The 16646-nt window shown below is 41.9% G+C and overlaps 2 protein-coding genes across 2 annotated transcripts in view; both read right to left on the bottom strand.

Moving 5' to 3' along the window:
• Positions 1–1695, bottom strand: part of LOC122759559 (MAGUK p55 subfamily member 3-like) — a 34693-nt gene extending 32998 nt beyond the window's left edge. Inside the window, exon 1 of the mRNA XM_044014487.1 lies at positions 1626–1695. The gene's annotated coding sequence lies outside the window, so the exon portion shown is untranslated. The remainder of the gene's footprint in view (positions 1–1625) is intronic.
• A 2612-nt stretch (positions 1696–4307) lies between these two features.
• Positions 4308–16646, bottom strand: part of lrp2b (low density lipoprotein receptor-related protein 2b) — a gene marked incomplete at its 5' end in the record, with an annotated part of 62971 nt that continues 50632 nt past the window's right edge. Inside the window, 18 exons of the mRNA XM_044014486.1 lie at positions 4308–4584; positions 5499–5552; positions 5652–5735; positions 6701–6778; positions 8227–8358; positions 8470–8524; positions 9058–9220; positions 9339–9403; positions 9501–9588; positions 10212–10331; positions 10442–10624; positions 11900–12120; positions 12748–12876; positions 13572–13737; positions 14964–15107; positions 15723–15848; positions 15986–16117; positions 16500–16628. Coding sequence (XP_043870421.1) covers positions 4546–4584; positions 5499–5552; positions 5652–5735; positions 6701–6778; positions 8227–8358; positions 8470–8524; positions 9058–9220; positions 9339–9403; positions 9501–9588; positions 10212–10331; positions 10442–10624; positions 11900–12120; positions 12748–12876; positions 13572–13737; positions 14964–15107; positions 15723–15848; positions 15986–16117; positions 16500–16628 — 2108 coding nt within the window. The remainder of the gene's footprint in view (positions 4585–5498; positions 5553–5651; positions 5736–6700; positions 6779–8226; positions 8359–8469; positions 8525–9057; positions 9221–9338; positions 9404–9500; positions 9589–10211; positions 10332–10441; positions 10625–11899; positions 12121–12747; positions 12877–13571; positions 13738–14963; positions 15108–15722; positions 15849–15985; positions 16118–16499; positions 16629–16646) is intronic.

The raw sequence follows: 16646 nt of genomic DNA, 5'->3' as shown, positions 1-16646 counted from the left end.
ACAAACTTACTAAAAAGGCAGCATTATAAACCAGTAGCTACTGTTTCCCAGTGAGTTAAAAACACAGCTTTTCTCTATGGAGTTTGCAACAGGAAGTGACAAACATACATTCTAAGAAAAGGCAGTCTAACTGTGACATAAAGCAGCAAACATGTTCTTAAGATATCACAGACTTTAAGTGACCTTCACGGAAGCTGCTCGTTCCTGCTGCTTCCCCTCAAAGCCAATAAAAGCCATAAGAGCGAGGCTGTCCCGCCCTGCCGCCGAGCCACAGCGTGACCAGGAGGCGGCTACAGGCCTGTGCCGTCAGCCGACTCCCCCTCAGGTCGCCACGCACTGCTGCTTTCTTATTGATCAGCTTCATCCCTTATTTTTACTCCAACAGAGGGAGAGTGCGCTTATTGTCATCACTCAAAGGTCCAGTGTGTAACTTCACTGATTAGCATTTAGCTTTGTATTACTAGAATAGGGGTAGTATTTTGAAATATTGTGCTTCCCAACCTCAGTTTCCCCCAAGGTGAGAAATATCTTCCTTCTTTTCTTTGTTAAATGTGTCATGATAATAATCGTTAGTTGCAGCTCTGTTATTCACATTATAATCTAATGGTCAGGTGATTTGAGCCTCATTTAAAGGGACACAAGGGTTATTAATTAGCCATTCCAACTTATTGGGACTGATTATGGACATTTAGGGCAGTGGTTCCCAAACGTTTTCTGTCGGGGCCCCCCTTTGGAGGCAGAAATTTCCCGGGGGCCCCGTGACATTTTTGCTTTAGCGATACAAATAACCTCAATATTGCTTTGTGAGAAAGCAATAAATATGAATTGTGCAATTATAACTATAATAGCGTCATTTTTTAAAACAATAAATACATTTGTATGACAAAGAATACTTTACAAATATCAATCATTTGCTGTGCAATGAATTGTTTTTGTTTTGTAACAATACAAATGCTGTCCCCTCTTGGGTTTTGTGGATTTTGGTCGTCGTGAATCATTGTTCCCGTTCGGCTGACGTTGGCTTGTTGTTAATTGCACAGTTTTCTTTTTGCCCCTCAGAAACTTCTCTATTATCCACACCTTGTCACCAGTGTAGGTTTTGTTGTGGTACGTCACTTAAATGAAGCGTGTGAGTGGGTACGAAAGATGAGTGATAGAAAAACATGCGCTGCACATAGACGTGCTGTATGAAAGTGTGAGTGAATGGGTGAATGGCAAAACTGTAGCGTGAAGCAGCCTTGAGTGATCATCAGGACGAGAAAAGCGCTATATAAATATATAAATATCAGCACAGGTGGCTTTCACAGCACAGTCAGAGCTGACAACGTGTTAATTCCCTTTACAATCACACTTAAATAAAAATAAAAAAACCCTGAACTACCCCTTTAATGTGCAGCCCAGAAAAACAAACAAAAAACCTCCACATGGTTTTTACCCACACACACAAACACAACACAACAGTAATCCTCCATTCATTAAAAGCCTTCAAAGACATGGACTTCACAGACAGAATAAAGCATGTTTATTCTGGATTAGAGTCAAGATCAGTTAATCTCCTCACACACACACACACAGTGAAAACAATGTGAATGGTTAAAGAGGTGAACATGGCACAGCATCCTTACCTTGGTGAGGCTCCTCTCAGTCTGTGTTGTTCCTCTGTTGTCTGCCTCTCTCCACACCAGACAACACCAGTCTGCCCCTCTCTCTCTCTCTCTCTCTATCTCTACATCAGCTATTATTCCTCAATCTACAGCTCTGTGAATGAGCCTCCCCTTCCCCCTCCTCTCTGTCCCTGTGTGTGTGTGTGTGTGCTGCCTTCATGTGCACCCTGTAAAGCTCTAACAAGGCATGGAACATTCACACCCTCTCACCAGCAGCCAGTGTTCAATTCCAGTTCAGAACAGATCCGTTCACATTGGGGCGGATGAACAATTCTTTTTTTTCAAACGACATTGTAAAGCAAAATAGAAGAGCAAATAGCAACGTGTGCCTCGTGTGAATGATACACAAGAGATTGATGAGTGATTTACCAAAATGTAGACTTAATGAGAGCTCATGAAAGTCCCTGTAAAGTGACAAAAGGGAACATTTTCCCACCCTGACTGAAGGAGTCACCATAAAATGTCATACTGGGTGTCAAACGTACGGCCGGTGGGCCAGAACCGGCCCACCAGAAGGTCCAATCCGGCACACAGGACGAATTTGTGAAAATTGACATTATGATAAGATTCTTTGAAATACTATATTTCTCAGTTCCAAATTCCTGTGCCTAAATGTTGTGTGCCTTTATAAATCCACTGTGATCTGTAAGTTGCACATGTGTAAATGGCAAATTGAGCATAATATTCTCCAAATTGTACTCGTTTTTCTCAGGAAATGTCAGGTTTTTATTGTTTTGTAAAAATGTGGAGCTCTTGCTCTTGGTCCGGCCCCCTTGAGATCAAATGACCCCTGAAATAACTTGAGTTTGACACCCGTGTTCTACCGCTTCATCCTCCACATGACGGTCCCAGCGAAAGGTGGGATCACAGGGTCACACATAGAGACAAACAACCATCCACTCTCACACCTACAGTCAATGTAGAGTGGTACTGCAGCCTCACAGCAGGAAGCTGCTCTTCTTTCTGTTCGTCTTCTCTACTTCATTTTCTTACCTTAACAAATATCCAGGGTGTTCTCTGCCAACTCAATAAGCCACATTTTAATGAATAACAACATACTTAGTGAAGGTATATTAGATTTCTGCTAACACTGTACACACTGGCCCTTTAACGAATCCGCCTATGAAGGCTGCACTGTGAGCACATATGCGACATACCACTTGGCTCCGCCCCTCTCACATCCATCCTGCCCTCCCTCCGCGCGTGTGCACCTCAGGGAATGGAACAAGTGTGTGTTTTGGCTGATGGACAAAAAAACGCCCTGTGGTGAAATTATGGGGTGAAAAACAATTAGAGACAGACTGACCACTCCCCTTTACATCCCTCCTTCCCCTCTCGCTTCCTTTCATCCACTTGTTCATTTCCCCTTTCTGCCTTCTCCTTCTCCTCTCACTGTTTTGACCTTGAGGTGTTCACACGTGGTGAAGTGTGTGTGTGTGTGTGTGTGTGTGCGATTAAATGGACGATGACAAAGCATCCCAGTTAAGTGGACCAGATACGGTAATGGTAATCTGTGATGAGTGAGTGTATTACACTGGTGTTGACAGATCCTCTTGTGATGTGTGCACCTGCCCAGCGTCACATGACAGACGAGCTGGAGCTGGTGCTTCATCAGATAAGCGTTCAGCGTCACAAGCTCAGAGTCTAAGTCTCATCTAAAGTAACGCGTACAGTGGATATTTTCCAGTGAAATTACGTCGACTAAATAAAAGCAAACACAATGAGGATTTTCGCAGTTTTAAAAGGGATATTCCATGTTTTAGAGGGTACATGCAGGAATCCTGATGTTGATTTCAATACCTTTCAAGACCTTCTCAAAATATTTTAAGACCTTATCACCACTTCAAGTTGTAATCGACAACACATATTTAACTTAGTTTGCAATTAAATCTGAGCACAATCTAACTTCTTTCTGCAATATTTACAGAAAGCTCTCAGCAACAGGCTTCACACAGAGCTGGTTTAGCTACAGTCCTGCTCTCTGTCGCCCTCCTTCTCTTTTAGTGGTACTGCAGCCTCTAGCAGAAGGGTTCTTCTCTTTCTTTAATATTTTAGTATTTAATTTTTAGTACTTACAGCAACAGGCTTCAGCCATCGCTGAAATTCAGGGATCTCCAACCAGGAGTCGGCAAACTTACATTTTCCCCATGTCTGATGATTTTGGAGTTTATTTTCGCGCCGCAAGATGCGTAACGTCACATGTGCGCGCGGCCCTGAGCCGATCTTGCAGGGCGAGCATGTCTGTGCATCGTTGTTTTCAACAAACGTGGGGAGGAAAATAAATACATTCATGCATATTTTTAGAAGTCAAACTCTATGTGGACAACATTTTATACCTCATGAAGGAACGATTAAGACTTTTGAATACTTTTTAAGGGCCTTCATTTTCCCAAAATTGATTTATCAACTTTTAATACTTTTTAAGAGGAGTGTGGTTATATGAGCTGATACACCTGCTTCAGTCTGAAGAATATGTTTACCACACTCACCATAACACAGCCTTTTTTGGATCAAAACTGAAGTTTGCAAACGGTTAACGCCGCTGCACTAAAGTCCATGGGGCTCAAGGGAACACAGGAGCTGCTGCCTCAAACCCCACTTTAATATCATTTTCCAAACAAAAGATCCACAACAAACTTATCATAATCATAAAAAACACGTTTTTATTCATTCATTCCATCATTGAACAAATGAGTTACATTAAATCCTCGAGAATAACATCTTTCTTTTTTACACAAACAGCGACACTAAAAAAATCAAAGCAATGCGTTTACGATGTGACACACAAAGTCATTTTCTTGTACAAACTATTCGGGTTGATTTGTTCCTGAAGTTATTTCAAGAGGGAGGTGTCAGACTTGACATGTGGTGCGGTCTAATCCTAGACGTCAGAATCAGCAGCAGGCGCTTGTGAGTATTCCTGTTCGGAAACAAAGGGACAATGGCGGCAATGTCTATTATTTATAGTTTGAATGTTTCTAACATATCATGTATACTGACATCTGATTTTACACATAGATTAAAGGAAGTACTTACAGTAGCTGCTTCAGTAACTTTGTACTAGTCTTCTTTCTTGATAAGTTCTCATTTTTAATTTAAAAATGTGATTTCCTCATGAATAAATTGCATTTAGAGCAATGTTGAACAGTGTGAATGTGTGATGTGTAACGTCTTGACTAATTTGTGTTTTCTTGGCCCTTTTAGCTCGTTAGTGTTGGGTATTTCCCGGTCGACCTATTGCATCACAGACAAATTTTCCATTATACCAGTTCTAGCACGGCTCGGCTCGGCTCAACTCTATTCGTTGGTACCTGCTCGGACGAGGTTCCAGGCGAGATGAGCCCATACTAAGATGTGACTGCCACTGGAAGAGTCATGAGCGCGACGTCCGAAACAAGAATCAAACTAAACAATGCTGAACTGTAGATCAGTTCAAAAGACTTAAAAATCCTGAAAATGTGTATTAATCTGCAACATTTAGCAAAGGAGATGTCTATAATCTCAATATTTAACAGAGGAGTCTGGTGTATTTAGCGACGGCACTGCTGAAAACCGGCGATCGTGAGCCGAATCAGCTGTATTTCAGTCCAGTGACTGTGTCAGACCGGAGTCTCTGAAGTACTGAGCTCATCTTTTTAATTCCCTGATTCTAATGATTCAGTTACACTGAAAACAACTCCTCTGAAAGTCACTAGTTTGTGTGTTTGTGTCACACACAGACGTCACAGCAGTTTGGCACAGCCGTGCTATGACGACTGTACACGCTGTAGTTATTAGCGCGGTTTTACTTCCGCGGCGCGCTCATTCCTCGCTTCCTGTCACAGGTGGACTCACCGCATATGCAGGATTTCTGAACGCCACAAAACTGTCATCCCCACTCGCTCCAAACTGCCACGAAAAGAAGAAATGAAAGGAATCAACCTCAGACGTTTGACTTTCTGGCATTTTGTTATGTGCTGTTGTGGCACAGTGCGTCTCCACGGCTACCTGTATGCCTGCTGCAGCCGGTTGTGCAGAAGGGACGTCAGCGTCTTCTGTCTCTGAGTCATACGCCGGGTTCTCAAAAGCCTCCTTGAATGTAAAGAGTTTAAAAAAAAAAAGGGACAGTTTGGGTTTTTAGTAAGTACTGACACACAGTCAGCACTGTGTGCATGCATTCACTGAGACCCAGCTTGAAACATGGACACTTAAAAACTGATTTTAGAAGGCTCATCCAATACATTCTACACCTGCTTAAAGGCCCTGGTATACTATACTCCATGTACAGCGCACGCAGAACTGAAACTCCGCCCCACCAGTAGGTGGAGTATTAAGCCCCACCGGCTGACACCCCTAGACTCGAAACAGAGAGGGAGCTGTAGCATCGTTCTCTTCTTCTTTGGTCCTATTCCCTGCGTCCAGACTTGTACCGCCACCCGATGGTAAAGTCAGATACTACAGGACCCTGACGCGCGAGCATACCAGGGTCTAAAGTCCCTGTCCTACTGGAAACTGAAGTTGGTGTCACTTTCCCACAGCAAAGTCCATGAAGAAAACCACAAACAAGGAAGCAGTGGATCAGCAGCTCCTGTATCCCAGTGAGCTAAAATGCAGATTATCCTCTGCGGACTTTTACGGTACGGTTTGGTTTACAAACTAATGTTTCCTGTTGGAAAAGGCTGCTTTAACAGCAGAGTTAAAGCAGCAAACATATTCTTTAGACATTATAGACTTAACCAGGCACATATTTTATGAGCTGAGCCTTTTATTACGTGGCTAAAATTTAAATTTGTCATGTTTTTTAGTGAGAGCTAATGTCTCAGGCTGGCTCTGGTCTCAGGGAGTCAGCACTGACTCATCGTTCTACACTTCAAAAAAGGCAACGTGTCCCTTTAAAGTCCCAAACTGAGGAGAAAGTCAGTAAAACACCTCATTATATCAGATTTAATCCTCTGTAGTTTCATCAGTGTGTTCTGATCATGTAGATTCAAAGGTCCTAAATCATGGGATGTGAAAAAAAACAAATGGCTTAGCTCCATTGTGGATGTGAAACCAACCTTTTTGGTAGGAGCAGGTTTCTCTGCAGTGCTCCTGGCCTGAATGTCTTCAGCGTACAGAGGATTATCAATGTTCTCCTGGAGAAGGAAAAACAGCATCACAAGAATGAGGAAAAATATAAATACAACAAATACACTTCTTTTCAAGTGTTGTGTATAGTTTAAGGTGATTGTTGTTTGAGATGTTCCAATACCATTTTTTCCCTCCCGATACCGATCCCGATACTCGTGCTGTCGGTATCAGCCGATACCGAGTACTGATACCGATACCAGTGTGTTAAAAAAACAATTCATACTATGCCTGTGTGTGACACTGTGATATGATTATCATTGTGGTAAGGCCTTGCTCAGGTTAAACCCTTTGGAAAACATGAATGAATACAGCAAATGGAAGCCATTTTTTTTTAAAAAGAACAGTATAAAAAACAGTAGTGCAACAGCAACTTAAATAAATATAGGAATAATTATAAAAAACAAATTAAAGTGCAGCCGTTATGTACTAAAATAAAAAGGCAAAGACACAGAAGAACTGTGCCAGAGTTAACGGAGCTAACCAGTAAATCACGTGGTATCGGATCGGTGCCTGGACTCCAGTACTCGCCGATAGCGATACCAGCATTTTCGGCATTATCGGAACAACTCTAATCTGAATGAATGATTTTAAACCAAAGTTAAATAACACATTTGAATTGACTGACAAGGATTTTCTATTTCCTCTACGATATCAGGCACAGATTTTACAAGATAATTCTTGTGGCTAAATTCACCCAATGTGTGAAACACTTTTACAAATCCCATTTTTAAAAAAAAGTTGGAACCAATTTCTTGAAATTAAAATCTGAGTCAGACTTGGATTCAGAACTCCGAGGACATGACTCTCATTTCTTCCCCCTGTTCGTTCCTATTTTGATGAAACTGAATTTTCGACACTTGTAGAATGTCGACTAACACAAACACATTATTTATTTTACAACAATAAACTGTAAACCCTTTGTATTGTTAAGCGTTATGGCAAAAGTTTGATATAAGAAGGGGTAAAAATCCGAGGTCAGAGGATCTTATTTTGAAAGCCACGTTGAAAGGAAGTGGTGCTTTATAAGTCTGGCCAAAAAGTCATTGTAGCTCCTACCTTGTAAGTTTAAGTATTTTTCAACCTCAAAATCACTTAATTTCATTCATGGTTTGGCAAACTATACCTCATTCATTCCAATGAACCTCAAAACGCCAGAACAACAGATAAAATGCTCTTTTATACTTTTACACCAAAAAGTGATTACAGATGCGACCTTGTGACTTGAAGGTTTTTTCCGCTTCAAAAACACTTGTTTCAGTCATGGTTTGGCAAAATAAACCCTCTAACAGTCCTTTTTACCTGTTAAAATACACTTGAACGTTGCAAAAACAACCCGAAAAATGTACAACGTCTGCCTCAAACTCACTTTCTGCTGCAGAAATACTACAGCCAAGTGTCACCATGTTGTAAGTGAGCGTGAGTCGAGTGAGTGCAGTGATTTGTGTTTATTGACCTTGTTTATTCCACCAGGAGCAGACGTGACCGGCACCACGCGGCTGACAGTGAGTTGATCTCCAGCTTCATACGCCGGATTCTCAAAATTATTGTCGTCCTGGTCCACCATGGAAACAGACAGAGAGGGAACCTGAGAGAAGACAGAGCAAGTAAATAACATGTACGTTAACAAGTAAGGTTCAAAAGGTGACTGGCAATTAATAAAATAGTTGGATTTGAATGAGGGCTTCGAGCTTCTGACCGGTTCTGAATTCAGTCTCGTTTCACCGTTTTCTGGTCTTGGGCCATTTCGCGTCCTGAAAAACAGAAACAGAATATCACATAATATCAAACTTAATAGAAATCCTATTGTAGCTTACATGTGTGCAGGCTGGTGTACTTACATATTAGCTGATATATTCATTTAAATATGATTTAAAAAACATTTCTGTTCTGCTGCTAGAAATGAAATCCTACTAAATTAAGGTGGAGAATGACAAATCCTCTTGTCTCACACCAGAGGATTTTCAAATCCAGAGACCAGAGATTAGACGATCCAGTGGAGACACAGGACACACATTGCTGGGATGTCACAGAAACTCGCATTTGTTCAGAATATAAACAGACATGGAGGTGGATTGTCGGCGTCGGCGTGTAATAGCTGTTTTGTGTGTGATATTTTGCGCTGAGAAATGCAAAAAACGGTGGACGAAGACATGGCTGAGAAGATGGAATCATTTTGGCTCGTTCAAGTTCCGGTGCTAAACAAAAGTATGCAACTCGCTGTAATGGGTTATTGCGGGGTTCTGCTCGTGCCCCAGTCGCTAATCTTTCTTATTTCTTTTCTCACCTGAAGTTTGCCATGGTGGGGAACGATGGCATGCTGGGCATTTTAGGCATGGAGGGCAGGTTGCCCCGCACCGTCTCCAGCAGGTTTGATTTCTTCCTGGCAGCGTAGACCAGAACCATCAGAATCACCACGACCACTACTGTCACGCCGATTGCTATTCCAACTGAGACACAGCGACATGAACAGAGCGGTTTATGAACTAAATGATAACGTTTACTAACAAAGAGTGACTTTGAAAGAACGTAGTGTTAAATATCTTTAAGCTATAAAATGAGTTATACTTGAGGATGCGACCGCGGTATATATGTTTGTCTCGCAGTAGTCTCCTGTCCATTCTGGAGGACATCTGTGAACCAAAGGAAACACATGTGTCATGATGACCCACTGGGATATGTCTTCATTTTCCATTTCTGGTCGTAAGGACCGGAAAATAAAAAGCTTACCTGCAGAGAGCTTTGTTGTCGTCAAAGTAGCACGTGCCTCCATTTTGACACTGACATGGCGGTGGCATAGTAGGCGGTGGAATGAATCCTGAAATGTTTCATGCGAACAAATCATCTTTCAGTGATAGTTCAAGTTCCTGAGAGACACTAGATAAGTTTCTTGTATAATCTATGTCTGTTTAAAGCTCCACTGTGTAACATTTAGGTGGGTTTAATGGCAGAACTTGGATATACTACACACAAGGTTGCTGGTATAAGTTAGCATTGGTATAGGCTGGTACCCCATGGCCCTCTGCGGTGACCCAGGTTCTTTTGCTGCATTCACTTTTTTTGTCCAATAAAGGCATAAAATGCTAATGCTGATATGTAAAATAAAAAAAACTAAACAGGCCTTTTATATGTACTTCAGACTAGAGCCGAAACAATTAATCGATTAATTGATTACTAAATTAATCGACAACTATTTTGATAATTGATGCGGTTTGAAGCTTTTTTCATGATTAAAACAAGATTTCCGATTGTTTAAGCTTCTTCATTGTGAGTATTTTCTTCATTTATTTGCTCTGGAGAACAAAGAAACCTGTACTACAATTACAGTATAAACATCATGCAAGAACACAAGCATTAAACTGAGACTACTCATCAATTTGTACAACTTCAGTGCTTTACATGATTCCTCATTATGTAATTTAGTAGCTTTGGATTATTTACCGGCATCACAGTCAGTGTTACTGCCAGGGGTGAAGCTGATGCCCTCGGGGCAGGCGCAGGTGTAACCTCCCGGGCGCAACAAACACAGATGGCTACAAGTTCCTTTACAAGGATTCTTCACTGCAGAAATAAGAAAAATAGTTGATGCCAGCAACAAAGAAAATGTGTGTAAATATGGTGTGTGTGTGACATGTAATGTGTGTGAAAGAGAGTGAGTGTGCTCAGCTTACTGCCTATGGAGTTGTATTTCTGCTGCTGGTACACAGACACCTGAGTGAGCCAGGGCCCGGCAGTCAGCAGCTTGGTCTTTGCGCCGCGGCCAAACTTTTCCTGGCGGAACACCTCGCCTTTCTCCTGAGTGCTCCAGTAAACGTGGTCCTCGAACACGCTCACGCTGAAGGGGTTTCTCACGTCTACACAAATAAACGTTCAAATAGTTTAATCATTCCTTATCTTTGATACCACTAAAGACAATCTATAAGGTTTTCACAAGTTAAAATTCCACTTTGTGAACTTTGTCAACATCCATCGAACTCATGCCTTTGGGTTTTGAGGTTTAAAAAAAAAAGGGGGGGGGACATCTTCATATCTTCTATACAGTAACTCACTATAAACCTGTAATGATAATTAGAAAACTAAATGTAGCTTCTTGTTCAAATGAAATGTAATCAATATGGCAATTAATAGCATGTCGTGAACATTAAGCTGGTGGTGTTTAGCTGTTGTCTTATGGTTTCCTGTTTTATTTTGAAATTTCTCTCTCCTCTCGTTTCATGTAACTTGCAGCTTCCCTCAAAAGAGTGATTTTGTTTGTTAGCTTTAGCTTTTTTTTTGTTGGTAGTTTTTCCGTCTTAGGCGTGTTTTTTTTGTTGCACTTCGAAAATAAGTTTGTTTATTTTTCACTTCGTCTCCCAAGTCGTGCAATTGGGTCCAAGTCCTTGTCCTGGTGTGACATGTTCAGTTCAAATGAAAAAAGATTGAAGGGGAAAATGTAGTTTCAGATGTCCATATATATGTATACATGTATGTACTTTCAGCAAAAGCATATTTCAGTGTATGAGGTGAAACTTTGGAATTTTCTAGTCAATAACTTTGTGTGTTGCTCAAATATTGCCAAGTTTAAAAGGATGTACTTTATATTGAGAGATGATTTAGATGTGGCATGCTGTACTTTAAGGATATGGCCATTTACATTTATGTCATGTTACTACAGTGTTGTTTCCTTTCGTTAAACCTTGTGAATAGACAAACGCAAAAAAATAAGTTACCATGTGAATTATTGTTATAATATATATTGTAATAATAAATTAGTGTATGCTTGCTTGACAAAATATATTAAGTGTAATGCTTCCGAAACACTGTGTCTGGACCCACACACATGATTTATGTGCATATATAAAATAAATAACAAGCATAAAATGAAGTTTTGATGAATTAACTAAATGTCTTTTGGAAAATGGTTTGTTCACTAAATCAAAATCATATCAGGTGTTACAGACATGGTTGCAAAGTAGTTGCCCGGATTTGCCCTTGTGAAGATTCATATCCCATTGGGAGCCAGTTTGGGAAACATCTTTGCCGTCTATGTTGAAATATGCACAGTATCGTCAACTTTACTCGCATTTTTATAGCAGAAAATTCTATTTCCAAATCACGCAGTCCAGAGTCTCATATTCTGTGGTCCTCACCGATGTAAACCGCAGTTCTTCGATCGTCTCCTGAAGGCAGAACAGACTCGATGCGACTTTCCTTGGAGTCGGACCAGTAGATTCTGTCGCCATTGGTGAAGTCAACGGACAGACCGGTGGGCCAACCCAGACTGTCTGCCACTAGGACCTTCCTCTCCTGACCGTCCAGCCAAGAGCACTCAATCTTGGCTGCTTCCCCTCGGTCTGCCCAGTACAACATCCTGCAGAAATGCAGCACAGTTACAGTACTATCCTTTCTCTATAGGCACAACCGTCTTAAGGCATGCAGAAGTGGCTTGTTTAGCAGTATATAACATTTCTCCCCCATGGACCCCACTTTAAGGACCACTGTGTCAAAAAGTGACAAAAACATGGGCCAAGTGGAAGGGAATTTGGCTTGTAAATGGAGGGTCACCAGTTCAAATCCTGGTAGAGGTCAACGACTGGCCACTGCTCCTGCACCCAGTTTGTGTGCATTCACTAATGGAGTGTGAAGAAGATGCAGAGGTCCAATTCATTACCACTTGTTCACAAATTGGTATGTGTGAAAATAAATGGGTAACCCGTGGCCAAGTGGAAAGGGAACTTGACTTGTAACCAGAGGGTTCAAATCCCCACCCGGCCAAAAAGGGCTGGGGTACCCCTGAGCAAGGTACCCAACCCCCAATGCTCCCTGGGCGCTACTCAGTGTGGCAGCCCACTGCTCCTAATTCTAGGATGGGTAAAATGCAGAGGAATACTTTCCCTAAGGGGATTAATAAAAACTAACTTTAAATCTCATCTTTTAATACATATAAATACAGCAACCTGTGAGAAGCAGTTCTTTTAAAGTCCGGTATCCGTCTTACCCAAGTCGTGGGTTGACAGCCACAGCAGATGGGTGACCTACGTCCGTCGAGACCAGGTGCTTCCTGTAGCGTCCGTCCAACAAGGCCACCTCTAATCTCTTCAAGCGGGAGTCTGCCCAGTAAAGGTTTCTAAAAATTGAAAGACGGGATACTGTTCATATGTGGTAGGAGACTCGAGGCAACCTCTCCAGCTCTGAAAGGTTTGGCTCATATTGACACATGATTGATTATGTTTATTGTCTTTGAATTGTTCCCCTCTGTTTAAGGTTTCTTAGCAGCATAGAGTCGGTGGAGTAGGAGAACAGCCAATATGAGCGCTCATGCTCTCTGGACTGACCTGTGATTGGTCAAAGCCTCCTCTCTCTCAGGTCATTTTATTTACTTTGTGCTAAAAGGCTAATATCGAATTCTTGATCATTTACACAAAAGTAAATCCTGCCTACTGCTCCTTTAATACATTCAAACTCTCTATTAAGAAGTTCTGCCAAATTCTGGTATTTACATCCATCCTGACTGCAGACTGTGCCAAGTAAAGGTCTGAACACTCCTAATCTGTCCTGAAAAGGTCCTCAGATCCCATCAGAAAATTCACATTCTGCATTGGTTTATAGGGCACAACACTTCCCCCTTCCTCCTCAGCTAATATCGTCCATATCGCCCAGCCCACAGTTGGACTCATTAGAAACACATTTGTTTGACACAAACAGTGTTGACGTCACAGTGTATTTGAATAAAGGGCACGAGAAACCACATCGGATCATTATTTGGTAACCAGAGACACATCGAGGATGTATATGAACAGTCCTATGTCAGTGCTTACACACCTGGCCACCCAGTCCACGGCAATGCCACCTGGACTAGTGATGTACTTGATGCCGAGGTCAACGGCAGCACCGATATTGTTGCTGCCGTCATCCACTGAAGGTATGTAAGCTCTCTTGATGGCTCCTGGCACAGAGTCCCGACTGGCCACAGTGAAGTACACCATACCTGAGGAAGCACAAGGACAAAAAACCCCACATTTTCAACATTTGATGTTTAAAGCAGAAGTATGCAGGATTTTGGAGTAGGGATGTAACGATTACTTGATTTCACAATTAAAAGCTACGGTATATTCATCGTATGGTTTCCTCAATACCGCCAGAAAAGATTATTCTGGAAGCCCGGAACCATATACTAGTTAGTCCAGTGCAACTCAAATGGAACGAATACGTTAAATGTTAGCGTGTCATTTGCAATGAATTGTGTACGACACACGCTCGGCTTTCAGTGTAATGTGACGAGTTAAACGGCATTCACTTAACGCTACGTTATACGTAATGTGACGTCTGTTTTATTTATTACAAATGTATTTGTGTCGAACATGAAATAAACAAACCACAATAATAGATACTTTTTTACATCTGGCCACATACATACAAAAAGATAAATTATTAAAGCAATTAAAATAACCTTAAACATTTGGTATAGATGACAATTGATGACTTAAATAATTGAATAATTCTTCCTATATAATAGTGTAGTGTATTTGCTACATTATTTGTTATGTTGTCATCAAAGGATATAAATAAAGGAAACGTTAAGACCTATAAGCAGCGTTCATGTGACTTTACACAACATTCACAGTGTTGTGAACTCAATTAACGCCTAATAAACATGATAATCGTGATATCGGTAATTAATTCTCTGACAATAATCATACCAAGAAAACCTATAATCGTGACAACCCTACTTTGGAGTTATTATGATGGTTAAATGTCTTGTTGCGGGGAGACTGGCGGCTGTCTCCCCTCCCCCTGCTGTCTGTTTGTCAGAATCAGGAGGTCTGGTGTGGTCTTGGGTCTTACAAGAATCACAGATTGCTTCCTGGTGCGACACACACGCCCCTATAAGATCAAGGCAGCTATAGCACTATTGTAGACGTTCATCATGGCAGAGGTGGTGAAAAAAAGAGTTGAGGAAGCCGTTGTCGGAGGAAGTGAGGAAGAGGAAACTGTCTGACATCGGAGCAGCTTTTTACTTATGGCAAGAATTGTGCAAAACTCATGGCGACCTGCGTGGACGCGGACATGGCTCCACCACTCGTGTTCGCCGGCTCCATTAAAAACAAATGCACATGCCCAGGAGAGGAAAGGGAGGGGGCATCAGTGGTGACTTTTGACCGGATTTGCAAAGTTTCGCTGTAAGTGTTTCAGTCTCGAGGGTGAGATTCTTACTGAAGCCAGTGTTGTTGTGGTCCCAGTCGTAGTCCAGACCCATGATATGCTCTTCTTCCTGGAGGAAGTCACGGTAGGCCTCCGTCTGGAGGTTGAACCTCCGGATACGAATGTTCTCAGGCAGAAGGAGTAGGGGAGTTGCTCCTGAAAAAGACAGACGTTTATCCTTAACATGTTCCTTTTGACTCTAGAAATATGTAAATAAACTAAGGGAACAAAGGGATATTTGTTAGTGTGGTTGGATACTGACTATATACAGTACATCACTACCCACACAGACAGGTAGTGAAGCTCTCTGAAAACATGGACGCAAGCAGGAAATCTTCATCTTGTTAGACAACCTTGGGAAATGAGGTCTGTGTCGCACCAAAGTCTAGTAAGAAAACCATGGACTTGACATCACGGCACACAGAGGTCATTGATCCACTGCAGCCTCTTTAATGTCAGTCATCGCAACATAACATGTCCAACCACGTGACCTTTGTACACAAAATTCTATTCACTTCGTCCTTGAATTCAAGTGAACATCTGTGCTTATTGTGTTCGTAATGCCAAAACTGAAATCTACTGGGTGGCAGTGACCTTAACCTTTGACCTTTAACCAACAAATTCAAATCACTGTGTCATATTGCTCGACAGGATGCAGCATACAGGTAATGTTACATCGCTTCTGTTCACCAAGACCAAATAGAGGCAGAACAGCGGCGTCAGTTTCACGCACAGAGCTCTAAGCCTACGTCGGCTCACATTTTTCCTCACCTTCAGCCTCGCACATGTTGCCGTTGCCCACCTTCCTGTATCCAGGGGCACACTCGCAGTCATAGCTGCCTTTGGTGTTCTTACAGTACTGAGGACATGTGCCATACACGTCACACTCGTCGATGTCTGGAAGACAAAAGGAAACCTCTCATCTGCATAGTTTATTGGTGTTTTTGAGATGTGTTCATTCCTGAATGAAAGAACGGACCACAGTGTGTGTGTGTGTGTCTGTGTGTGTGTGTCTGTGTGTGTGCGTACTGTACCTAAGCAGTTGTAGGTGTTGTCTGGGTCCACGCTGTACCCCTTCCTGCAGGAGCAGATGAAACCGGTGCCGTTCAGGTTGGTGCACTCGTGCTGGCACAGCTTCTCCTCACAGTTGCGATCAACGCCAAAGTCTGGAGCGAGACACGGCAAAGCTTTTCAAACATTTAAAACTACTTATTATTATTATTCACACAGGTTCAATCAATACAAAGGATTCAGTAAGTCCAAATAAATCAGCTAACAAAATAAATTAAGTCGGAAAATTACGAGAATTGCGGTTACTTATGACAATGTGATGCTGATGTGCCAAAAGATGAAGTATCTCCTTGTTTGTGAAACCTATTCTAAAGTACAACTCCACGAAATGCTCATTTTAACAACTCTCCTCTTGTGATTTTTTTTCTCTCTCAATTTTGCCCTAATACTCATAATTAATAACCAGGGTTTTTTTCTTTAAGCGACATACAAACGAATATTGCGATCAGTTGAATTGGTGTGTTGTATGCGACTTACTGCAGCCCAGCTCATCCGTTCGGTCCCCACAGTTGTCGTTGTGGTCACACACGTAGGGCAGCGGCACACAGACGCCGTTGGTGCATTTGAACTCTTCCAGCGTGCAAGGTGGCAGCGTGGGCTCGCGGCCTGAGGACGACAGGAGGG

Source organism: Solea senegalensis, linkage group LG18, assembly GCF_019176455.1.
Source record: "Solea senegalensis isolate Sse05_10M linkage group LG18, IFAPA_SoseM_1, whole genome shotgun sequence".
NCBI classification, from domain to species: Eukaryota; Metazoa; Chordata; class Actinopteri; order Pleuronectiformes; family Soleidae; genus Solea; species Solea senegalensis.
The sequence above is the reverse complement of the archived record's forward strand: the minus strand, read 5'-3'. Positions and strand labels throughout refer to the sequence as shown.